General features: G+C 44.7%; 1 protein-coding gene across 2 annotated transcripts in view; it reads right to left on the bottom strand.

The window, feature by feature from the left end:
• Positions 1–26696, bottom strand: part of FRMPD3 (FERM and PDZ domain containing 3) — a 746708-nt gene that overhangs the window by 275576 nt on the left and 444436 nt on the right. For both annotated transcript variants that reach the window (XM_088444300.1, XM_088444301.1), the window contains exon 9: positions 12865–13001. In XM_088444300.1, coding sequence (XP_088300426.1) covers positions 12865–13001 — 137 coding nt within the window. The remainder of the gene's footprint in view (positions 1–12864; positions 13002–26696) is intronic.

Genomic DNA, 26696 nt, shown 5'->3' with positions numbered 1-26696 from the left:
CTCCAATCAACTGAACTGCAATGGAATAACACAGCTCTCAAGGCAGCTTTCCTGCACGGGCTTTCCAAGAGAATGAAGGATGACCTAGCTTCCCGGGACTTGCCAGAAACACTTGATCTCATTTCTCTGTGTATTAAGATTGACCTAAGACATCAGGAAAGGTAAGTTAATTGGGGACATGAGGTCCAGATTCACGTTCAACCCAATCTTGTTTCAGCTGGTCGACATCCATCCTCTTCTCGACAAGACAAACCCATGCAAGTCAACAAGGCATGTTTAACTCCTACTGAACGGAGTCGTCGTATGCTCAATCAACTTTGTCTGCATTGTGCTAAACCTGGTCACCTCCCGAAGTCTTGCCCGCTGTTGTCGGCAAACGCCACACCTTAATCGTTGCAGGAGGAGTTCGGTTAGGGGTAACATCCAAATCCTCTCAGTTAATAGATCCACTGTTTCCAGTTGTGCTTTCAGTGGGATCGCATTCTGAAGATTTTCTCGCTCTAATAGACTATGGTGCTGCAGGGAATTATTTATCCAGTTCTGTCGTCCAAAAACTAAAAATTCCAGTCTGTTCGCATCAAAACAATTTAGTCCTCTCGGTTGTAGATGGAAGTACTCTCCAAACTGGAATAGTTTCTTCAAAGTCTGTTCCAGTATGTCTTCAAATTGGTGCCCTACATCGGGAGGAGATTTAATTTTTTATTTTACCTAGTTGTAGCCATAATATTGTTCTTGGGTTACCCTGGTTAAAACTCCACAACCCCAGTATAGATTGGTCTTCTATGCAAATATTGGCATGGGGTTATTGTCAAAATAAATGTGTTTACTAGGTAAACCCTATTCAGTCTCTTTCCATTAATAAAGCGACCGCAGTGTGTCCCTTGATATCTGTCTCTAATTAAACACCTATTCCAGAACACTATGTGGACTTTTCTGATGTTTTTTGTGAGAAAGCTGCGAACCAATTGCCGCCCCATCGCAAATGGATTGTGGCATAGATTTAATCTCAGGAAAAACTCCTCCACAAGGTCACATATATCCTCTCTCAGTACCAGAGACATCAGCCATGCTCTGAGAACCTAAAGAAAGGGTTTATTAGACCTTCCTCATTACTGGCGGTGCAGGATTTTTTTTTGTTGATGGTGGGGCCCTGCATCGATTATAGAGGTCTCAATGACATTACTATTAAGAACAGATAACAACTCACTCTCATCTCTAAGTTATCCGATAAAGTTCGTGGAGCCCCTATTTTTTCTGAACTTGACCCACACAGTGCATATAACTTAATTCGCATACGTGAAGGGGAAGAATGGAAGACTGCCTTCAATACTCGAGATGGACACTTTGAATATTTTGTGATGCCATTTGGCTTGTGTAACGCTCCAGCAGTCTTCCAGGAGTATGTTAACAAAGTTTTTACAGATATCCTCCACTCTTTTGTAGTATACTTGGATGACATTTTAATTTTTTCCAGAGATTTACAAAGACATCATCAGCATGTTAGAGAAGATCTCTTTCAGTTAAGGAAACATCACTTATATGGAAAAGCTACAAAGTGTGTCTTTGAAAAGTCCTTGATGCCTTTTCTTGGTTATATAATCTTTGGCGAATCTCTGCAGATGGATCCTGGGAAATAAAGTGCCATCCAGGATTGGCCTCAACCAACCACTTTAAAAGGATACAACGGTTTTTAGGGTTCGCCAACTATTACCGGAGGTTTATTTAAAATTTTTCAACTGTAGTATCTCCCATTTACTACTCTTATGAAAAAATTAGCAAATCCTGCACTTTGGCCACCCTCCGCTATAAGGGCTTTTCAGGAACTTAAGGAGGCCTTTTTTCCAACCCCATCCTAAATCAACCCGATTTGGAAAAACCTTTCAGAGTAGAGGTTAATGCATCTTCTGCTGGTGTTGGAGCAGTTCTGTTATAAATTGCGGTTACAACATGTGTCCTTCTAGCAGTTTACCTTCTTCCGACGCTGTCGTTTCTGCTCCATCAGTTGCTAGGTGATCTACCCGTCACAGGAGGTCACGTATTATTCGCAGTATGATTTGATTGGTTCTCTCTCCTAATTGTACACGCTTGTTAACCGGCCCCCAAGCCACACCATCGGCACATAAGCTGCTCCTATAGCTCTCAAAGCTGCATCACTTGCATACCAACTTCTGCTATCAGCTCTTGTCACACCATCAGCACCCAAGCCGCACCATAGGCTCTCAAAGCAGCATCATTTGTGTACCAACTTCTGCTACTGGCTCTGGCCGCTCCATCGGCACCTAAGCTGCACCTTTGGCTCTCAAAGCCGCATCATTTGTATACCAATTTCTTCTATCGGCTCTTTCTGCACCATCGGCACACAAGCCGCACCATCGGCTCTCAAAGTCGCATCACTTGTACTCCAATTTCTGCTACCAGCTCTTGCCACACCATCGGCACCTAAGCCACACCATCAGCTCACTAGTCGTACCATCGGCTCCAAAGCCATCTTCTAACTGTATCTGTTCCTGTTGTTCCACACACCACTGGATCCCATTGTACTGAGAATTAAGACCAGGCAGCTGCCTAAGTACCGGTGAACATGTCTAGTTCTAAGAGAACTACAGGTTGTTGTTAGTGGCGGAAGATCTTGCTAGCCAGGTTCTCTGAGGTTCACACGGAGCAGGCTCTGGGATTCATAACAGGTTCTTTTTCTCAAAGAAATTCTCTTCCGCAGAAAAGAATTACACTATCTGGGATCAGGAGCTGCTGGCCATAAAATTGGCCTGGGAGAGTGGAGACATCTCCTTGAGGGAGCCAAAGTTCCATTTACCGTTGTTACAGACCACAAAAATTTGTTGTACAGTACTTGAAAACAGCATAAAGACTAAATCCTAGACAAGCTCGCTGGTCACTTTTTTTTCCCTGCTTTGTTTTTAAGCATGTGTTCTGGCCTGGAAGTCTTAATAAAAAAGCTGATGCCTTATCTTGTTAATTTTTATCCCACAAGGAAGATGAAAAGGATTAAAAAACATAACCTATTCTACATCCTACGGTCTTTGCTCACACTCATCTTAACTCTCCACATCCAGGGAAGATTTTTGTTACTTCCAAACTTCGTAAACAACTACTAACCTGGGCCCATACCTCTCTGTTTGCTGGTCATTTGGGGGTTCTCAAGACTGTTAAACTTTTCCAATGTTCTTATTGGTGGCCATCAATGTCTTCTGACATGAAGGAATTCATTGCTTTCTGTGTCCAGTGTGCTCAACATAAGACGCCCCGGTGGAAAATACAAGGACTTCTACAGGCTTTACCTATTACCGCCCAACCCTGGTCCCAGCTATCCATGTATTTTCTTATAGATCTGCCTGCATCTAAAGGTTTCAACACCATCTGGGTAGTGGTTGACCATTTTTCCAAAATGGCACACTTTGTTCCACTCGTTGGACTTCCATCTGCCCCTCAGTTGGCCATAATCTTCATTCAAGAAGTCTTCTGGTTGCATGGACTCACATCTGAAATTGTGTCTGACAGAGGAGTCCAAATCCTGGCGAGGTTTTGGAGAGCACTTTGTTCTTCTTGTCACATCAATTTAAATTTTTCTTCATCTCATCACCGACAGACTAACGGGCAAACAGAACGAGTAAATCAAGAACCTGAAATCTTCATCAGACTGTTTGTATCCTCCTCTCAGAATGATTTGATAGACCTTCTGCCATTGGTAGAATTTGTTCACAACTTCCGTTACCACACGTCTGCTGATTCCACCCCTTTTTTTCAGTTTTTGGGAGACATCTTAGAGTGCCAGCATTTCAAATTTTGCAACCTTTGGAGGTACTGGCAGTTTCTAACCTACTGACATCCTACTCGGATATCTGGAAGAAGGTTCACATTTGGCTTTCCACGAAAAATATCAAAATGAGGGTGCCAAGCATGAAGTTTGCTCCCCGATTTATTGGCCTTTATCAAATTTTGAGAGTCACAAACCCGTAGTATATAAATTGAGTCTACCTCCACATTTGAAATGATCCAGTTCTTTTCATGTTTCGTTACTTCAACTTTAATTTTAAATCATATCCAGTGACTGCCACCCAAAACTCCACAGGTTCACACCCAGCGTGGAGTTGAATTTGAAGTAAAGGAAATTCTGGATTCCCGTCTTTGTCTGGGACAGGTCCAATACTTGATTGATTTGAAGGGCTACGGCCATGAGGACTTTTTCTGGGTCAAAGCCTCAGATGTCTGTGCTCCTCAACTCTGCCAAGCCTTTCATAAGAAATTTCCCAATAAACCATCTAGGTGTTTGGAGTCCACCTTAAAAGATGGGGGTACTATCAGGATGCAACCTGGGATTGGCCATTACTTACTTCTGCTATGGTGTCTTCGGGCTCCTAAAAGTACAGATGTCAGCCATAGAGACAAGTGATGGCTGAGTATTCTGCCCAGGGTCTGCTAGAGCCTTCTTGTGTGCATCCTGGTTGTCGCGTTGTGGTGGTGCTGCCTGTACAACTTTGTTCCTATAGTGGTTTTCTACTGGTCTGCGTCCCAGGCTCTGCAGTGTACCTTTCCTGTGTACTCTCTCGTGTATGTTATCATCAACGTTACTCAGGCGCCTCACATAAAGTGCTGTTATTCACCTCTACTCCGCGTGTCATATCAAGGTCTGTTTATCCCCGCTACCAGTGCCTCACATCCACTGTTGGATATCACCACTACTCAGCGTCTCACATCAAGTGCTGATTATATCAAGTACAGCTTACCATCGCTACCCAGTGTTTCATATCAAGCGCAGCTTACCATTGCTATTCAGCATCTCATATCAAGTACTGGCTATCATCGTTATTCAGTGTTCATATCAAGTGCAGCTTACCATCGTTATTCAGCATCTCATATCAAGTACTGGCTATCATCACTATTGTGTCTCATATCAAGTGCAGGTTATCCTCGCTACTAGCATATTGATGTCCAAAGTACTTTTCTCCACTCATCAGTTTCTGGATTTATTATAACCATTCTTCAAAGATTGTCAGTGCTTATATAGTCCTCCCATATCTATCTCTGTGTTTTCTCCAGGTACCTATCCCAGGAGCCGCGACCCGATTGGAGGGGTTGATGGTGAAGACCATCAGGTGGACTAGACTCTGCGCCTTGGGGTAGGTCTCGCCAACACCTGGGAGAAACGTATGAAGAGGATTTACTGTATATATAACCTCCCCAATTCCGAACACCGGCTGCACTTGGCCCCTGGTCCATGTTCCCTTAGTATTTAATTTGAGACCAGAGCATGAACTCCATAGAAGGCTCACATAGGGGGAAAATGGGGAAGCTGAGAGGGAAGCTGAGAGTAGAGAAGGAGAGGATGGAAAAGGAATGGTGGGAATAGAGAGAAGCACAATAGGAGGGTAGAGAGAGAGATGAATGGAAAGCTGGTTATAGGGGACAAAGACACAAAGAGGGGGAGGGTAATTAGCAAACAAGAGGAAGGTAGGAAGAAGGCAATTTTTTAGGAGTGGCAAATGAAAACCTGGTTAAAGGGGATGAGGGGGGCAGCATGAAAGTCCCAGAGCAGCTGTAACTGTCCCCAATTTCACCAGCATATAATGCAGCTATAGAATTCAGTCCCTGCTGGAGGTAAGTACCAGACCCAGACACAACAATATCAAAAAAGTAGGAGCAATGGATGGATAGCTCATAGGAGGGAGCACCAGCCAGCAAAGCAATACACTGATCTCTATAAAGGGTGGCAGCAGGGACAGGGTGTAGGACTGGAACCAAGCAGCACCAAGAAATCCACCGGACTGTAAACAGATTTATATCACCAGAGGGGAAAACGCCAGACAGCTGCCACCAGGACTCCTCAGTTGCAGATGGATGCAGCTTCAAACAGTAGCCAGCAGTGGAAACATGAATCACGGTGCAGTGGCAGGCAGAGGTCCCATCTGGAGGGAAGCAGCTTTCACCATCTAAGCAGGTGGTGGATCGGTTCAAGAGGAGGCTGGGGGAGAAATGGAACACTATTTCCCGTGATCCTGGAAGAGACAGGAGGATTCCAACAGCTGCTCTGCTTCCGGCAGCTGCCCAGGCAGACTTCCAGATCACACACAGCAGAAGGTAAAAAAAATGAACTGCAGTCTTCCATGTTGAGCTCCTGAGACTGCGTGATAGAGCAGATGGAGCCGCAGGGTAGGATTCAGTCTCGGGAGTCCCAGCGGTCAGGAAGGCTCCTCTAAGCAGACTGTGAGTCACTTGGCTGCTGCACCGAGCAGCTGGGTACGGGGCTCTCAGTGAATTGGTGTAGGGGAAGCCATTTAAAGGGGCACCCCGATGGCAGCTCTAATGCTCCATGCCAAGTTTCACACCTGAAATCAGGTGGTCACACAGGCCATCAAATCTAACCATCAGACTCCGGTGGAAGAATGATTCCCTCAGAGGGAATATAGATATCAAACAATTCCTCTCCACCAGGGCAATATAAAAGGCTGGTTTGTGGATTTAACAATGCCCCAAATACGGTGGATTGGAGTGGATTTCTAGAACCTCTTGTGGGACATCTAAAAGGATGCCATGCTGGCTGCCCCACCCACCAGAAGTCTTACTGGGCAGGCATTTAAATTTGCCCACTCAGTTGAGCTGACAATAACCGTGGGTACCTTGCAGCATATGTACGGGTGATCGGAGGGTCGGCTCTTCCCACCAAGTTTTCATCTCAGAACAAGGCAAAACGTCATTTTACAAGGACAAAGATGATGTTTTGTAAGTGAAAGATTACATTTTGCCTCCTTCTGAGATCTGAACTTGATGGAAAAGACCCGAGCCAAACCTGAATGGATAATCGCTAATAAAAATACGGAAATTAATTTTCACTTCTATCTCAATATTAACCACACATTTCTTTCAATGTATATAAATCACTCCTTTTACCACTAGGGTCCCTAGGTTACCATTCACTTCAGTGTCTAGGGTGTACCCACCCTTAACTTAACATTAAGTGGTACATATACTGTTTTCAGTGCCTCCACTCAAGTATCTGTGGTAGATATGGGCCTACCCAGCTGGCAAACCTAAGACTGGGGGCAAGCCCACAGCACTAGCCCATGAGCAGCAGCCCTTACAAAGGTGGTTTAACATTATGCCAATTATAGTATTGTGGAAATAAAAAAAATCTCATGCTCCTTGCCAGGGGTCTCATGCTCATTATCAGGGGTTGTGAAAAATAAAAAATCAGAGTATCAGGGGTCTCATGCTCATTGCCAGGGGTTTCATGCTCATTGTCAGGGGTTTCACAGGAGAAGATGCAGCTTTCTACATAGTGGCATAACAATAAATTTTGCTCCCCCCTGCAAAAAAAGTTTCAGGCACCCCCTGATAAAACAAAAACACCCAAGGATGACGTTTAAGGCATGTGGTTTCATGATACAGTAATGTCCCTTACACATATGACACACTAAGTACTGCCCTTATAAAACAAATTATGCCAGACCTTAAAGCCCCTTACAACACATTATGCCACACAGTAATGCCCTTTACACATTATGCCACACAGTAATGCCCCTTACACATTATGCCACACAATAATGCCACGTATAACACATAATGACACACAGTAATGCCATGATATCAAATTATGCCACACCGTAATGCCCCTATAGCACATTATGCAACACTGTAATGCCCCTTACAACACATGCCACACAGTAATGCCTCTTACACATTGTGGGTCTCATTCAGACCCGGTCGCAAGCGCTGAGTGCTCGCAACCGGGTCGATGTTGAACCACTGGGCATGCGCACGTTGAAGCCGGCTCTGACGTGCGCATGCGTGAGACCTGGCTAGCAACGTGTGCTCCACGGGGGCGAGCTGTCGATGTTGAATGACAGCTCGCCCCTTTTGGGAGGCGGGCAGGGGGGGTGGCCGGCCAAACGGAGGCGTTCCCGATGGAACGCTTGCCGTTTGGGGGCGGCCCCACTGACATCAGCAATGATGTCAGTGGGGAGCTTCCTGCTCGATCAGAGCAGGGAGCTCCCCGGGGCTTGCGCTTGCCGAGACTCAACCTTACGGTCTCATCGCAAGCCCCAATGGTCGCGATGGTCTTGACCATCGTGACAATCACCCTGGTCGGTCGCTAAGCTGTGGGTGGTAACCCACAGCTTAGCTAGCGACCAGGAGGCCGCACTTCAAGATGCAAGCGGTTGCCCTCATTCAGAGCGACCGCTTGCATCTTAAGATCGACCCTGAATGAGGACCTGTGTCCCTTATAACACAATGCTGCACATTAATGCCCTTTATAACACATTGTCACACTAAGTAATACCCCTAATAGCACCTTGTGCCACACAGTAATGCCCCTTACACATTATGCCACACAGTAATGCCCACTACATTCTACCCTGAAAGATCTACTTCACCAGCCCTCCTCTCCACTTTTGCAAGTCTATCACCTCAGCTCAAGACAGGTTGCACAGTTTTTTTGTCCGTAAAGAACCAGATTATTGGTAACAAAGTAAACTGTGTATCATGTTAGTTCCCCTTATACAGTGCCCCCTGTAGTTGTGCCCCTTATGCAATGCCCCTTATGAAATGCCCCTGTAGCACCACCCCTTATTCAATGCCACTGTAGCAATGCCCATTATGCAATTCCCTCTGTAGCAGTGCCCATTTTGCAGACCCCCTGTAGCGGTGCCCCTTATGCAATGCCCCCTGTAGAAGTGCCCCTTATGCCCCCTGTAATTGAGCCCATATGAGGTGCCCCCTGTAGCGGTGCCCATATGCAGTGCCCATTGTAGCTGTGCCCATATACAGTGCCCTCTATAGTTGTGCCCATATGCAGTGCTCCTGTAGTTGAGCCCATATCCTGTGTCCTCTGTAGTGATGTCCCACCTCCAGTACTTACCTGATCCCAGTACTTACTTCACTTCTCGTGGCTGTTGTGTGGACTGTCTGTCACTCCTGCTGCCATGCTGACTGGATCTAACTTGAACCAGCAGGCGCGGCCGCGCAGGCTCTTCACGCCATCTTCTTCAGGCTGCACCAGCGTTCCCGGCACCTCCAGGGATTGCTATGCACTCCCTGACAGACGCTAGAGGTCAAGTAGGACTTCTAGCATCTGTCTCCTCCTAGGCGGCCTCCTAGGCGGTATACCAAATATTGGTGCTCAAACATGATATTTACAAAGTAGTGTTGATCACATTCAACTAAATAGAAGTACAGTTCTTACAGGGGTATTCAATATGGGAGCGATAACATCGTTTTTGCGTTAATATCGCAATTATGATGTCATTACCGCAGGTTTTACTTTTACACTGTATTCAATATCAAAGACTTATCGCAGTTTTGAAAAGTCTTTGATAAAAAACGGTGATAACTTTTCACCATTGAATAGGTGTCGAAAAAAAGTGCAGAATTGGGGTTTAGGGGTGCAGGCTTAAAAAAAATAGCCTGCACCCCTGGGACTGACATTTAGAAAATAACTGTGTCAAAAAAAGTTAAAAAAAAAAAATAGGGACACCCCAAAAAATGTATTTAAAAATTGGGGTGCACAAAAAAAAAAATGGGAAAAAATTGTTAAACAATAGGGAAATAGGTTACGGGCTATTCTGCAAGTATGCGGCAGATGTTTTCTAGAATAGAATTATAGCGGCAGGTGCACAAATGCAGAATTTTTAAAAACTTACTTTAGGGACATCAAAATATGCTAGTACCCATTTTCATGTACCCCAAATTTGATGGGACCACTTAAAAAAATGAAAAAAATAACCTAAGTGCTCTTCTGCATCACTTCTTCAATGTCGGGAAAAAAACACCTGCTGCGGCTATTTAAATCCCCGACTTTCAATTAAAGGCTAAAACGGGGGTACCCATAGTGTTCCCCCATGTTTTTACAACTTTAGGGGGGTCTTACAATTATTTTAAGGAAAAATTCGTAACTTTACGCAAATCCAACTTCGGAGTTTCCCGTTTTTGTAAATTTTATATTGAATACGGGGATAAGCGGGAGCGCGCACTATACTTTAACGCAGAATAAAACTCTGATATGAAACGTTAACTTCGACAGTGAAGTTAACGTTTCATATTGAATACCCCTCTTAAAGTCCTGAAGATTGCCTGATTCAGCAAGGAACGTAGGCCCTGATTCAGAGCCGGACTCTCTTTCAGAGCGCTCGCTCTGAATCAGGGTGGCTTTTTTTTTTATTGGTCCGGCCTCCTGGCTGCTCGCTAAGCTGTGGGTGACCACCGACAGCTTTTGTGAGTGGCCAGGTGATGGTCGCGATGGTCGCGACCATCGCGGCTTGTGACGAGACCCTTGTCGTAGGGTCTCGTTCCCGCAAGCCCCAGTGAGCTTCCGGCTCTAAATAGAGCCGTAAGCTCACCACTGACATCACCCTCACCATCCTCAATGTCTTGAGCCGGGTAAGAAGCGCACTGTCACCGGGCATAGGGGGGTTAGGTTTAGGCACTCCCTGGGGGAGGTTAGGGTCAGGCTCCCCTGGGAGAATTAGGGTGCGGATATGGGGGGTTAGGCACCACCAGGGGAAGGTTAGGGTTAGGCACTAGGGGGAAGGTTAGGGTTAGGCACAGGAGAGGGAGGGTTAGGAGGGGAGGGAAGGAATAGTATATTTACCACCCCTGTCGGGATCGTCAGTCTTCCTGGATCCAGGGTCGTGATTTGAGCCACCCACCAACCTCCACAGCTCCAGCTGGGGCTCTTTCTCCAGCTCTAACCCCCTGCACTCGGCAGCACATCACCACTCATCTGCTGCCTGGGACACAGGAGAACAGGCACTGAAGGGAGGGACCAGCTGACAGCTGTTATATCCCTTCTGAACTGGACCCTCTTTCTCTGACAGGAACCAATTCACTCCCAGCTGTATCACTCTGCCCCCTTCTTCTATAGTGTATTTGCATTCCATACCATGAGGCACATCCTCACCAAAGAAAGAAGTACCATATAAACTGTTAATTAAATACATGAAACATATTTACACTTTACCTCATATATTGTACATACAAGCATTACATATCATATCTGTTAGTATCTATATACATACATAATGAAACACAATAGCATGCCCATACACATCATAATTCCCCAAAGATACATGTAAATATATTGGAATAAACTCCAGTGCACATGTTTTCAATAACAGCTATACATTTATAATTTCACAGACATTATATGTATGTATGTATTTAATAACTTTAAATAATAATCCTTTTTGAATATAAATATATGAAATGTATGGTATTGGTAACCACCAAGATGTTGCATGTATAGCAGTGTTTTACATATGGAAAATATATATCAGGGATATCATTCTAATGGTGCATACACACGGTACGATGGGGGGCTATCAGATAACAATTATGATTATCCAACACATGCTGCAAGCCCCGTACAACTATAACGACTCGCGATTAATGATCGCGGGTCCCTATAGTAGTATGCCTGCTTGCACGGACTACGGACGATGGTCAATAATGGCCATATGTGGCCGCGCATCGACCATCGCTTGGCCATTTGCAGGGGCCAGAAGCTGTCAGATTTTAACGATAACAATAGGATCATTATCGTACAAATCTGTCAGCTTATATGACCGTGTATACGCACCATTAGATTTTTTTGTCGCCCAAGACATCCTGATAAACTCCACACACTGTTCTGCAGAACACAGTTGTTTAAATGGAACCCAAAATGCAAAATCTTGAACCAGCAATGAGCCTCTCAGATTTTATAGGCCTCTCAAAACTCATAATTTGATACTGATTCTGAATGTTTCCTTGCCACAAATTTAGCAATTTTATATAATATGTCTTCTATCGACCTGAGCTATCAAACTGAAATGGTGGTATTGGCTATATGATAAAGCATTAAAGGTAGTAGATGCATATTATGATGAGCCTGATTCAGAGATGAATGCAATTCTGATGTTTACGCATTTGAGTGATTATCGGTGGTCTGCGCATGCGTCAAGTTTCATTACCAATGTTGCTCACAGTGAGGAATACAAACTGTTGTGCAACAATTTACTTCAAACCTCAGCCAGCATATGCAAAGGCCTAGTCAGGCCATCCTCAGCCAGCATATGCAAAGGCCTAGTCAGGCCATCCTCAGCCAGCATATGCAAAGGCCTAGTCAGGCCATCCTCAGCCAGCATATGCAAAGGCCTAGTCAGGCCATCCTCAGCCGCAACACTAACCCTTTATGCCATATTGACAATGACTGCCGATCGGTGAAGATTAGGACATTAATTAGGGACAGTAAACAGTGTTATTTGAACAGTAGGTTGAGGGTAGTCCCTCTAAAGGTTTTTGGGCAGCATAATTCGATTCAGACTAAACGCTAGTTGATATTTCAACATACTTTACAGCTACACTATTATTTGATTTAAACTGCCATGTTTGATTGTTGTTCCTTTGAACCTTTGAGTACATGTTAAGTATTCATACGCATATTACGTAAAGTCTTCATTTTAATTTATTTACTCTTCTTGTCGAATTAGACCAGATAAAGATTGCGTACTCCTTTGTAATGTGAGCTGTAGAATGTATTAAGCCCATTGCACTGCTTTCCAGTCTTTTCTTATTGTCTTGTTGAATTAAACCAGATAATATTTTGAAGTTTTAGCAGTAAAAATAAACGTTCTCTCTTCACAGAGGCTGTCGGTGACTAAATTCCTGTGTACATATCAATATCCCTTAATTCTCTGCCCGGATCACATTGAACAAGGTAAGGGAAAGGGTCTGTCACTAAGCCAACTTACATCTGTGATACCTATCACTAACCTACATACACCCACCAACCCTGAGGTGTTACACATCTCTGAATCAGGCCCAAAGAGTATAATGGGGTTGTAACAAAATTACATTAAAGTATATTGGCCTTACTCGACTCCGCGCAGAGAAATCTTCTGACCTGGACGAGAAGAGCTGACACTGATGTATATATGCAGTGCACTGAGACCCAGAAGCATTTCTGGCTTGAGTTCTGCTCCCAACCGTTCTCTTATAACATCATTACGGCTCTGAGAAGAGAAGGCAGAGTCATCAGCGTAAATGTAAACTATTGACATAATCTGGTTCACATTATTATACTAAGAATCAAATAAACCTTTACATTTGGATAACTGAACATAAGAGTGATCCTTAGTTTCTCTGTTAATGATACATATATAAAGGGCCGTAACTAGGGTGGTGCAACATTTGCCATGGCACAGGGCAACACGGCAGGGGGCACCATTCGGGCCTGTTAATTTTATGTTTATAATCATTCTCACTTGTGGCTTCCTCTTTTTTTATTCCCAGCATCTCCTGGCCGCCCCTATCTTCTCCTTGGCTGACCCCCCCTCCATCTGGCCACCTCCCCAAGCACCTTCTGTCACATCCTCTTTTATTTACATAAACACTTCAAAAATACTGTCATACCCGGGACTCAAACAAATCACCTCTTGCATGGCTGTCAGACACCTTAGACATGGAGTTACAGTATCTGGCCCACAAATTCTGATGGCAGCCCGTCAGACAACACCCCTTTTTGGGCACACGTCTTATGTCCCTATTTGAAAAAAAAAAATGCTCTTTCTTCCCCAGGGCACCAAAAAGTCTAGTTACGGCTCTGCATATATATGACTTTAATACAAGCATTTTGTAGATAATTAAATGACTGAGTATTCAATACATTTAATATTTACTGTCTGCAACATGTACGCCATAGATTTTACAGTATTTAATAAACACATTGCCAATGAGCAGTGACAACAACTTTGGCTCAGTGTGACTAAGATTTTGTTGATTCTGAATATTCTACACATTCAAGAAACAATAGAACAGTCTTTGACTCAGTGACTGTGCTAAAATATGCAAAATCTGTAGAAGGCGTCTAAACTAAAAAGATGCCCACTGCCGGCTTCTCTACGAAGATACAAGATTGGATCAACTGAAAATGTCTCTATTTTCTGGAATGCTCCCTGTCACTGCCTCGTTGCGAACTCATTTCAATCATGCTGCTGTTTTGGGGCACTGCGACCTCCATCACAAACAGATCTGCACAACATCAGGGAGATACGTAAATATCTAATTTATGTAATTCTCTGTATTAGGCCCAATGTGAGTGATATGGATGTTGTTGAGATTTCTAGACTTTATTGAGTGCAAAATAACGCAAGGCATTAAGATAAATATATTCATAAAATATGTTCACTCTAAACTGGCAGCTGTAAATTACTGCTTCCCACAGAAGTATTTTGAACTGTGCTGAGAGAGTTATTGGGCCTGATTTTGAGTCACACAATCCTCACACAATGCTGATGTTCAAGTAGTCGAGCGATTTTCTGCAACTGTGCATTAGCAAACATTCCTGAATCCCCCCCCCCCCACGGTGCACGCAATATGGAGTGCACACACAAAGGTGCTGTTTTGAACGATTCACATGGTATTAGAAATGTGGTGGAAAAGTGATGGGCACTCCTGGATGGTGTATGGGATGTGGTTAGTAGTGTATCGTATGCATAAATGGGGCATTTAGTGAGTGTATTAATGCTAGTGGGCCCAGCATAGGGCTGGTTAAAGTTTTGACGGTGATTCTGATGGTGGCACATAAGGATGCACCCATCAGTATTATAGTGTGCACGGATGCTAAAGGTGGGGACCTCACACCTTGCACATTTGGCCAAACGGATGTACCCTAGGGAAGGAGTTTATAGCAGCATTTGCATAAAATCGTAGACAGGCCACAGCCAATAGACGCTGCACGGTGTGCTTTTGAGGCCCCTTATCTTTTATCATGTTTCATATAGAGTAGCATTTGACACTATTATATCCCTGCACTAGTTTTATACAAGCTGCACATCAATACTCTGAGGGGAAGTGTGGCCGGAGGCGACCACACGGGGTTAATGGCTGCCACAGCACTGAAGGGGTTAACCCCAGTGCTGTGCCGCCATTTTTAAAAAGCGCCAGGCGCCCAAAATGTATACTGTTTTTAATGTTCTATATGCCGCGGCCTGGACTTGCTGCACTGGGGAAGTGTAGGTAGAGTGTGTCATGGCCGCTGCGGGACAGGGAGAGCCAGCTCCCACTGCGACCAGCGCTGAAACCGTTAAAGTGGACAGTTTAAAAGCACAGATGTACATGGTTCATAGTAAACTGTATTAATATACACATTTTGCGGTAGAGCACTGCATCTGCAATGCATTGGTGTATAAAGTAAAGTAGTATAGTCTATGACATGTTTGAATATATTTTTGTATGTAATATGGGTTTAAATGCACTTATAGAAATGTAAAATGTCTTGACCTCTGGAGACAAACTGCTGGTTAGACGTCCTCACCTAGGGATGGATATGGTAATTACCCTAGCCTGGCAGTGGGGGGTTAGGTGGTGACTGAAGAAGCCTTTCCTTTGAAATGCGGGCTAGGGAGACTCCTGTGTGTCTGTATACCAAGCAAAGTTGTAAAAGACAATTTGTTTTTAAGGAGATCCTTTTGGGTGTCACTTCTAAAAGCTGAATGTGTTAAGGTTGGAAATGCCAAACTGATAAGGATGAATGTCATTTACCATTTCCTGTGACATGTTATACCAACATTTAGGAGACAGTATAATGTATGATAAATCAGTTTGTGTTGGTGGATTAGGAAGGAGGATATTGAGAGACTCCTTTGAAATGTAATATGTTGTTAATTTATGTTTTCTGAGCTAGAATGATTGGCTAGAAGGAGCACAGGGTGGATTTGCCCCCCTGTGATGATGTGTGTAAGAATGACATAAAAAGAGGGACTGTGAGCCCTGTATGTGTACAACCCTGTAACTTCTGTGTGGAGGAGACCTGCTGATAAGATTCCTGTATGTGGTACATCTTTGGAAATCCTTTGTGGAGAATTGCTGTTTGATTCTGTGTGATATTCCCCTTCAGACGGAAGGGAGGGTCTTCTTTAAGACATTGAGCAAATAAACACCGTTTGCCTTTACCAATTGCCTCAATCTTGCGACCAACAGAATTGCGCAAAAATGCTATTCCGTTCTCCTGCTGTTCTGGGTAAGAGCTCCGTGTCTCCAAGTTCATGCCCTCTGCCAGCTACCGTGCAGACCTGGTCCATTGCGAGGGATCAGGTGGGAACAGCCGACACCAAACAGGAGGTGTGTCTGCAGTTAATCAAATGCATACGCAGCAGAAGCGGTTCCAGGTTCCAAGGCAGGAGCCTGAGTGTACCTAGTAAGCGGTTCCAAACGCCGATGGTAGAGTTTGGTGGTGGCAGCATCGTTACACGCCCACGGCGCAGTGGGCGGAGTCAGTGACAGGCGGTCACTGATGGTGAGTGGGAGTCCAAAAGTGCTAACCCGTGACCAGGGACGGCCTAGGCGAAAGGCGTCCGGTCACAGGAAGGTAATAGAGTACAAGTTTGTAACACTGCTGTTTTTTTTGGTGATTTTGTGCTGGACTTAAAGGGGTGATGCCGTTAACCTGCTCCTATTATCTGATTTTCAGTCTATGACTTCCATTAACGTCAATCAGGTGCTGGCTGGCAACTTTCAGCCTTGGGGGCAGACACAAGCAAGTGGTCCAGTTTTTCTATTAGTGAATGCAATGTAACAATGGGCATGACAAAAATGCTGGTGGCATGGTTTCCATAAAGTGCGTGTGGTTTAAAAAGCAAATGAATTATATGAGAGTAAAATTTTTATGATATAGAGCTATAATTAAATCATACACGCCTGCTCTCCCGATTTGGCCGGGAGCCTCCCGAAAATCGGATGCCGCTCCCAGACACCCGGAAAAGTAGGCAGGCCTCCCGACTTCTCCAGTCCCCCCCCCCCCCCCGCAATGTAGCTCCAAACCTCTGCTGTGGAGGGGCTGATGACGTGATTCGCGCTGAATCACGTCATCAAAACCCCACCCCCTGCATCGCAATGCCGGAAATATTGGCATTGTGTAGCGGGGGCGGAGCCTAAATCATGCAATCGTGTGGCTCTGCCCTCAGTCCCGCCCCTAAACGGCTGGTAATGTGTCCGGCCACGCCCCTCTATACAGGTCCCGCCCCTCCAAATTCAATTCCAGGCGGAATTCTCCAAAGCGGAAACTCAATGCAATGTAATAGGCAACAAAGTTTCTCCAATAAATAGCAGGTGAAAAAAAGTGCAAAATCTTTATTTTGGGGTGCAAACATGGGGAAACGACTCAGAACCCTTGGGACGCCCCCCCAAAGGACAAATCTACAAAAAAAAAAAAACCATAAGAACACCCCAAAAAAGGACTTTCCTTTTGGGGCGAAAAAGTAAAAATTGGGGGGACAAGCATAAAAACTAGTGAAATAGACTTCTTGGGGGTCTGCAAGGATGGGTCAGGGTCAGGTGTTTTAGGGATTGAAGGTGGGTTTTTCATGTTTTTTTAAAAGTTCACTTTAGAGACATAAAAATATGCTAGCACCCATTTTCAAGTACCCCAAATATGACTGGAATACTTATTTTCACCAAAAAATACTGCTTTATGCCATTCTTCACCACTTTTACAAAGACGTTAATAATAAGCAATTTAAACAACTTAAATACCCAAAATAGTTTTATTAGGGCTATTAGTACACATCTATATTGATTACCTATGTTAATGCATCTTTTATGATTCTCCCAATTATTATTATTAAGACTGATTTTCCCAATTATTTCAGTACGATAGATAGATAGATAGATAGATAGATAGATAGATAGATAGATAGATAGATAGATAGATAGATAGATAGATAGACACACACACACACTTTATATTAGGGGTGTGCACTGGCCACTTTTCGTGTTTTGGATCTGGATCTTTCTTCGTGTTTTGGATCTGGATTGGATTTACCAAAACTACCCTTCCGTGTTTTGGGTTCTGGGTTTTGATCTGTATTTTTTTTAAAAAAAGGATAAAAACAGCTAAAATCACAGAATTTGTGGGTTTTTCTGCTCCTATGCTATTATTAATCTCAATAACCTTAATTTCCACTCACTTCCAGTCTATTCTGAACATCTCACACCTCACAATAGTGTTTTTATATCCAAAAGGTTGCACCGAGGTAGCTGGATGACTATGCTAAGAGATACGAGTGGGCGGCACAAACACGTGGCCCATCTAGGAGTGACACTGCAGTGGCAGACAGGATGGCAGTTTGAAAAGCTAGGCCCCAAACAGTACATAATGCAAAGAAAAAAAAGAGGTGCAAGATGGAATTGTCCTTCGGCCCTCCCACCCACCCTTATGTTGTATTAACAGGACATGCACACTTTAACAAACCAATAATTTCAGCGCCAGGGTCTGCCACACGACTGTGGCTGAAATGATTGGTTCGTTTGGGCCCCCACAAAACAAGCTGGCAAATAATCTGTCCCTGCACAAACTGGTTCTACGGAGGCAAGATGTCGTCCTCATCCTCCTCATCCACCGATTCCTCACCCTCTTCAGTGTTGTGTACATCCTCATCCTCACAGACTATTAACTCGTCCCCGCTGGAATCCACCACCACAGGTCCCTCTGTACGTTCTGCAGGCTGGTCTCCCTGGAAGAGTTGGTAATTCATTTTTATGAACATCATCTTCTCCACATTTTGTGGAAGCAACCTCCTACGCCTTTCACTGACAAGGTTCCCGGCTACACTAAACACTCTTTCGGAGAACACACTGGAGGGGGGGCAACTCAGGTAAAATAGAGCCAGTTTGTACAGGGGCCTCCAAATTGCCTCTTTTTCCTGCCAGTACAGGTACGGACTGTCTGACATGCCTACTTGGATGCTGTCACCGATGTAATCCTCCACCATTCTGTCAATGGTGACAGTATCATATGCAGTGACAGTAGACATGTCAGAAATTGTTGCCAGGTCCTTCAGTCCAGACCAGATGTCCAAGCTTGGTCCTGCCTGCCCTGCATCACCGCCAGCGGGTTGCGTAGGATACCTAAGTTTTTTCCTGGCAGCCCCAGTTGCGGGAGAAAATGAAGAAGTAGATGTTGACGTGTCACGTTCCGCTTCAGCTGACTGTGTTTTCACCAGCAGGTCTTTGCACCTCTGCCGGCTTGTGTCGGCCGGAAAGAGAGACACCACATAGGCTTTAAACCTAGGATCGAGCACGTTGGCCAAAATTTAGTGGTCTGATTTCAACAGATTGACCACCCTCGAATCCTGGCAAAGCGAATGAAGGGCTTCATCCACAAGTCCCACATCCCGAGCGGAATTGCTCCGTCTTAGCTCCTCCTTCACTTTCTCCAGCTGCTTCTGCAAAAGCCTGATGAGGGGAATGACCTGACTCAAGCTGGCAGTGCCTGAACTGACTTCACGTGTGGCAAGTTCGAAGGGCTGCACAACACGGAAATCATTCTCCACTGCGCTTGAGTCAGGTGCATATCCCCTCCTTTGCCTATGTCATAGGTGGATGTATAGGCTTGAATGGCCTTTTGCTGCTCCTCCATCCTCTGAAGCATATAGAGGGTTGAGTTCCACCGCGTCACAACCTCTTGCTTCAGGTGATGGCGGGGCAGGTTCAAGAGTGTTTGCTGGCGCTCCAGTCTTCAGCACGCAGTCGCTGAATGGCGAAAGTGGCCAGAAATTTTTCGGGCCACCCAAAGCGTCTCCTGCACGCCCGTCGCTTTTCCGAAAATTCTGCACCACCAAGTTTATTGTGTGAGCAAAACATGGGACGTGCTGGAATTTGCCCAGATGTAATGCCCGCACAATTTTGGTGGCGTTGTCAGATATCACAAATCCCCAGGAGAGTCTAAGTGGGGTAAGCCTCTTACTGAAACTGGTGATACACAGCGTAGCTTGCCCTGGAACGAGCTGGCGTTTCTGAGATGCTGCTACTGGTGATGCTGCTGTTGTTGCTGCGTAAGGTGATACATCTACCCAGTGGGCTGTCACAGTCATATAGTCCTTAGTCTACCCTGTTCCACTTGTCCACATGTCCGTGGTTAAGTGGACATTGGGTACAACCGCATTTTTCAGGACACTGAGGACACTTTTTCTGACATTTCTGTACAGTCTCGGTATCGCGTGCCTAGTGAAGTGGAATCTAGACGGGATTTGTAACCGGGGACACACTACCTCCATCAATTGTCTAAATCCCACTGCACTAATGGCGGATACCGCACGCACGTCTAACACCAACATAGCAGTCAAGGCCTCAGTTATACGTTTTGCTTCAGGATGACTGCTGTCGTACTTCATCCTCCTCGCTAAGGACTGTTGGAGGGTCAATTGTTTAGTAAAAGTAGTGGTGTTCCTACTTCCTCTCTGGGATGCTGAGCGACTCCCAGCAGCAGCAACAGCAGCAGCGGCAGCAGGAGGCGTAGCAATGAAGGATCCTCCGAAGGAATCCCGGATAGGAGAGTCAGTCATGCCAGTCACATGGCCTGAAGGACTACTTCTGATCCTGACTAAGGAGGAAATTGACGAGGAGGGAGTTGACGGTATGGTTTGCAGGCGCTTGGATACAACAGGACAACGGGATTTAGGTGTCCCTGGACTGCTTACGGTCTTAGCCAAAGTTTCTGAACTTGACAGTTACTTTTTATGAATGCGCTGCAGGTGCCGTATAAGGGAGGATGTTCCTAGGTGGTTAACGTCCCTACCCCTACTTATTTCACCTTTACATATGGTACATATGGCAATACAGTTGTTGTCCGGATTTGGATAGAAATATTGCCAGACCAAAGAGGTGGAATGTTTGGTCTTCTGCCCAGGCATGACCGTGATGGGCTTTTTCATCCCACGGACAACAACTGTCTCCCCTGGAACCTGATTTAAACAAACCACATCACCATCAGAATCCTCCTCGCCAACTTCCTCCTCAGCACCAGCTACACCAGTATCCTCATCCTGTTGTACTTCAACAGTGACATCTTCAATTTGCATATCAGCAAGTTGACTATGGGTGCTCCTTTCAGCACTTGCAGGGGGCGTGCAAATGGTGGAAAGAGCCACCTCTTCCCGTCCAGTGCTGGGAAGGTCAGGCATCGCAACCGCCACCACACTTGGACTCTCCTTGGGGATTTGTGATATCTTCTTAGAACGCACAGTTCTTCACTGTGCTTTTGCCAGCTTAACTCATTTGATTTTTTTAGCGGGAGGAGGGCTTCCATCGTCATGTGAAGCTGTACCACTAGTCATGAACATAGGGAAAGACCTTAGCCGTTCCTTGCCACTCCGTGTCGTAAATGGCATATTGGCAAGTTTACGTTTCTCTTCAGATGATTTAAATGTTTTTTTCAAGGTCATTTCCTGAACTTTGTCATTTGGGATTGTATGTGCCCTCTACTATGACATTGGGCATCGGCCTTGGCAGACGACGTTGATGGCATGTTATCGTCTATGTCATGACTAGTGGCAGCAGCTTCAGCACTAGGAGGAAGTGGTTCTTGATCTTTCCCTATTTTATTTTTATCGGAGAAAGTTTGGTCCTCCATTTATGTTATATTGATATAGACGTGCGGCTAAGGCGCACACAAACACAGAAAATAATTTTTTATTTTTGTTGGAGACTAGTGCACTTGTGGGTTACACCACCCTTTAAGAAATGAGCCAGCTGGCCCTTTACTTATGGGACACAGGCGCACGCTTGGCGCTGCTCCTTTGTTGATGCACGTGCAGCTACTGCGCACACAATTCACAAACACAAAAAAATATATTTTTTTATTTTGTTTGGAGTACCCTTTGGGGGTTACAGCACCCTTTAGCGGTCAAGCCAGCTGGCCCTTTACCTATGGAACACAGGCGCACACTTGGCGCTGCTCCTTTGTTGATGCACGTGCATCCATGGTGCACACAATTCACAAACACAGAAAATAATTTTTTTTTTTGCACTTGGGGGGAGCACCCCTGATGGACAGAGCACCCCCTGGACAACACTACAGCACCCCTTTAGGACTGGGACACTGCACAGGACTTTGGAGTGGACACAGCGCCTATGGACAACTGACTGCACAACACAGTCCATCCAGCCCCTATGAACTTTAAAGGAGTGGACACAGCCCCTATGGACAACAGCAGCACAGCGCAGCACAGCACAGCACAGCACAGCACAACACTACACTGCACTACACTACACTACACTACACTACACAGCCCAGCTAGCCCTAACTCCCACCCTCCCTCTTCACTGTCCACAGCCGAGTGAGAAAATGGCGCCGACGCGGGTACCTTACATAGGATCCTAAACCCGCGAGACCCGGAAGGCAGGATGATGACGTTTTGCCTCGATTTCAGATCCAAGTCAGGCGGGAAAAGTCGAGCCTGACTCGGATTGGCCTCGGATAGGGGGGGCTCGGGGGGGTTCGGATTTCATAAATCCGAACCCGCTCACCCCTACTTTATATAAACCCCAACCTCCACTTACATGGTTTCTAAAAGTGTAGAGAAGACAGGAAGCAGGCTCTCCTGAACTCTGGAGCACTCATCACCTCTGTCCTCTCTGTCTCGCTCCTCTCTGGGTGCCATAAAATTATTTTCAGCTCCTCTTCCCTGACAGATTGCCTGATAAGCCCCAACCCCTTTTCCACTTTCCAGCCTCTAGGGTTCCTGGGAAAGGACATCTGGCTCCCCATTGGTCGACAGCGTCCATTTCTATGTGGCTTGGTGTGGGGGCAGCCATTTTTTACTAGCCTCTGCAACTCAGATCATCTCACTAGCAGCATAGTTGAGCAGCCCCCGTAGGAGCTGAAGCGTCATCTGCCTGACATAACAGTACTCCCACAGCCAGGAGGCCATGGAATACACGAACATTGTACCGGCCCTAGGGGCAGATGGCACCCTGCCCCCGCCCCCCCGGTCCAGTCTGCCACTGACGTCAATGACCCATTCTGAAACATCTTATGTCACATGTAGCCCTGTATTTCATTAAAGTTTTGGTCTACTGTGCGGCGCACTTTAGTAATTTTTATGTTAATAAAAAAGAATAATCTTCATTGGATATGCATTAAAATGTTCCTTAGGACATTTTGATGCATATCCATTAAAGATTATTCTTTTTTATTAAAATAAAAATGACCAAGGTGCGCCGCACAATAGAAACAAATCTTTTTATCTTCTTTTTACATTGTAGTTCTGGGTAATTGTTATCCCTTTGTTGGTAGTAGCACCCCCAAAATAAATATAATCCTGAAATTATTAAAAATATGAGGTCCTTATCTAATAACGATTAATGTGTGCAGATGTAACCATTCCTTTGTGTTTTTTCTGACTGTATATAATTACAGAACTGGATAGGTCACGGATTCCCACAAGATCTGCACTTAACTTTCTGTTAATTGGTGCAAGTTGTTCTATACCACCCATTTAAATCTCAGACATGCAGAAGAAAACAATAAGCATCCTTTTGGAGAAAAACATAATAATAATAATAATAATAATAATAATAATAATACCATTATTATTGATATCTTTCAAGACCTTTTGTTTTCCAATTACTTGGATTCAATTCTTGATTATGCAAAAGGAACATTGGTAATTTATGTACAGTACATCCATAAAGTATTCACAGCGCTTCACTTTTTCCATATTTTGTTATTTTACAGCCTTATTCCAAAATGGAATAGATTCATTTTTGTCCTCAAAATTTTACACACAATACCCCATAATGATGTGTAAAAAGTTTTTTTGAGATTTTTGCAAATTTTATTTAAAAAAACACTAAGAAATCACATGTACATAAGTATTCACAGCCTTTGCCATGAAGCTCAAAATCCTTTTTCCACTTATCATCCTTGAGATGTTCCTACAGCTTAAGAGGAGTCTACCTGTGGTAAATTCAGTTGTTTGGACATGATTTTGAAAGGCATATACCTGTCTATATAAGGTCCCACACTTGACAGTGCATGTCAGAGCACAAACCAAGCATGAAGTCGAAGGAATTGTCTGTAGACCTCCGAGACAGGATTGTCTCGAGGCACAAATCTGGGAAAGGGTACAGAAAAATACCTGCTGCTCTGAAGGTCCCAATGAGGGCAGTGGCCTCCATCATCCGTAAATGGAAGAAGTTCGGAACCACCAGGACTCTTCCTAGAGTTGGCCAGTCGTCTAAACTGAGCGATCGGGGGCGAATGGCCCTAGTCAGGGAGGTGACCAAGAACCCGATGGTCACTCTGTCAGAGCTACAGCATTCCTATGTGGAGAGAGGAGAACCTTCCAGAAGGACAACCATATCTGCAGCAATCCACCAATCAGGTCTGTATGGTAGAGTGGCCAGATGGAAGCCACTCCTTAGTAAAAAGCACATGGCAGCCCGCCTGGAGTTTCCCAAAATGCACCTGAAGAACTCTCAGACCATGAGAAACAAAATTCTTTGGTCTGATGAGACAAAGATTGAACTCTGTGGGGTTAATGCCAGGCGTTATGGTTGGAGGAAACCAGGCACCACTCATCCCCAGGTCAATACCATCCCTACAGTGAAGCATGGTGGTGGCAGCATCATGCTGTGGGGATGTTTTTCAGCGGCAGGAACTGGAAGACTAGTCAGGATAGAGGGAAAGATGAATGCAACAATGTACAGAGACATCCTGGATGAAAACCTGCTCCAGAGCGCTCTTGACCTTCAGCAGGACAATGACCCTAAGCACACAGCCAGGATATCAAAGGAGTGGCTTCAGGACAACTCTGTGAATGTCATTGAGAGGCCCAGCCAGAGCCCAGACTTGAATCTGATTGAACATCTCTGGAGAGATCTGAAAATGGCTGTGCACTGACGCTTCCTACCAACCTGATGGAGCTTGAGAGGTGCTGCAAAAAGGAATGGGCGAAACTGCCCAAAGATAGGTGTACCAAGCTCGTGGCATCATATTCTAAAAGACTTGAGGCTGTAATTGCTGCCAAAGGTGCGTCAACAAACTATTGCGTAAAGGCTGTGAATACTTATGTACATGTGATTTCTTATTTTTTTTTATATAAAATTTGCAAAAATCTCAATAAAACTTTTTACACGTTGTCATTATGGGGTATTGTGTGTAGATTTTTGAGGACAAAAATGAATTTATTTAATTTTGGAATAAGGCTGTAACATAACAAAATGTGGAAAAAGTGAAGCGCTGTGAATACTTTCTGGATGAACTGTATCTGTACAGCTCATGTGTAGATCTCCTTCTGCAAGCTCACTCTCAGTGTCTGGATGCTGCAGCCTGATTAACATGCTGTGACCATTTGGGGGGGACAGAGCGGGGCAGCATCCGACAGCATCCCAGAAAACAGGGAGCGTGTCGGCACCATTTTCTGGGCATGCTGAAGTAAGTGGCTTCGACGTTGTATGCAGCTTCACTACCTTCAGCTGCTTGAAAACACATTAAAGACAGAGGGCCTGATTCTGTGTAAGATGAAAATGGATCTTACAGATATTTGTATACTGCGCAAGCACCGTAGAAAGAAATAGCTGTCTGTGCATGTGTACGATAAGGCAAAACACATGGACAGAGTTTGCAAGTGCATACAGATTAATCCATCAATCAATAGAGTATTCTTATTTCTTTCATACCTCCCAACATGACCCATTCCAGGAAAGACAAAATGCTCTGTTCCTGGACTTCCCTCTAAATTTATGATTTCCATCACCTGTGGTGAAACACCTTTCTTATCAATTAACTAGTTCAATACAGGTGATGGCAATCATTTCCTGACTGGCCTCTGTTGCCAATATGTCGCTTCTGCTAAAGTTACAGCTCAGTGCTGAGCTCCCAGGTACACTGTATTTGGATGGTTTCAGTCAGTTATATTCCAGTTCCAAGTTTAGTTATCAAGTCTCCTATTCGATCTAACATTCCAGTCTGCTTTTACCTCAGAGCCTTGTCAACATCCCCACCCTCCACCCACCTGCGGCTCTGATTATTATGGAGGGTGCAGTGAGGGGAAGGGGCAAAGGTGGTACATGGGATGGCGCTGGAAGCCGAGTCACCTACAGTAGAACCGGCCCTGGTTAACATTAACCTATGTCGGTTTCAGATGATACTGTACCTTTAACCATCGGTTCCATCTGAAACTTCTATCATAGATTCCAAACTTACCCAGTACTGCAATTAATCGTCATCGGTCCCAAACCAATCCAGTACTGCAATTCATCATCATCGGTTCCAAACCAATCAAGTTCTTCAATTCATCAACATTGGTCTCAAACTGATCAAGTTCTTCAATTCATCAACATCGGTCTCAAACCGATCCAGTTCTTCAATTCATCAACATCGATCTCAAACCGATCCAGTTCTTCAATCCATCAATATCAGTCTCAAACTACTCAAGAAGAAATTCTCTGTCAAACTGTGCTCATCCTTCTCATCAGCTCAACAATTGTTCCAAGCATCCAGGAAACTCCTGCTCCTAAGTCAGCAAGGAGAGGCTAATTTACGAGTAGTTAATTCCTCTACAAAAGAAAACCGATTGCATTCTCTCAATTTCTCTTCAAGTGGCCAAGCGCTTCAAGTAAGTCTTTGCTCTGTTGGATTCAGGTGCAGCTGGCAACTTCATCAAAACCAAATTAGTCCAGCGGTGGGCATTACCAAAGAAAAGTCTGCTTCATCCTATTTACCTCACAGAGGTTGATGGAAGCCGCATCCTAGGGGGTACAATTACAATTCTGTATCGACCTCTATGAGTGAAGATTGGTGCTCTGTACTCTGAACTTTTAAGTTTTCTTGTCATACCCAGGACCTTGCATTCCATAGTTCTGAGCTTGCCCTGGCTCCATCTGTATAATCCTCAAATTGACTGGAGAACCTGACAAATAACCAC

This window comes from Taudactylus pleione, unplaced genomic scaffold (genome assembly GCF_031769625.1).
Source record: "Taudactylus pleione unplaced genomic scaffold, aTauple2 ptg000352l, whole genome shotgun sequence".
NCBI classification, from domain to species: domain Eukaryota; kingdom Metazoa; phylum Chordata; class Amphibia; order Anura; family Myobatrachidae; genus Taudactylus; species Taudactylus pleione.
This window is presented reverse-complemented; position numbering and strand designations above follow the sequence as displayed.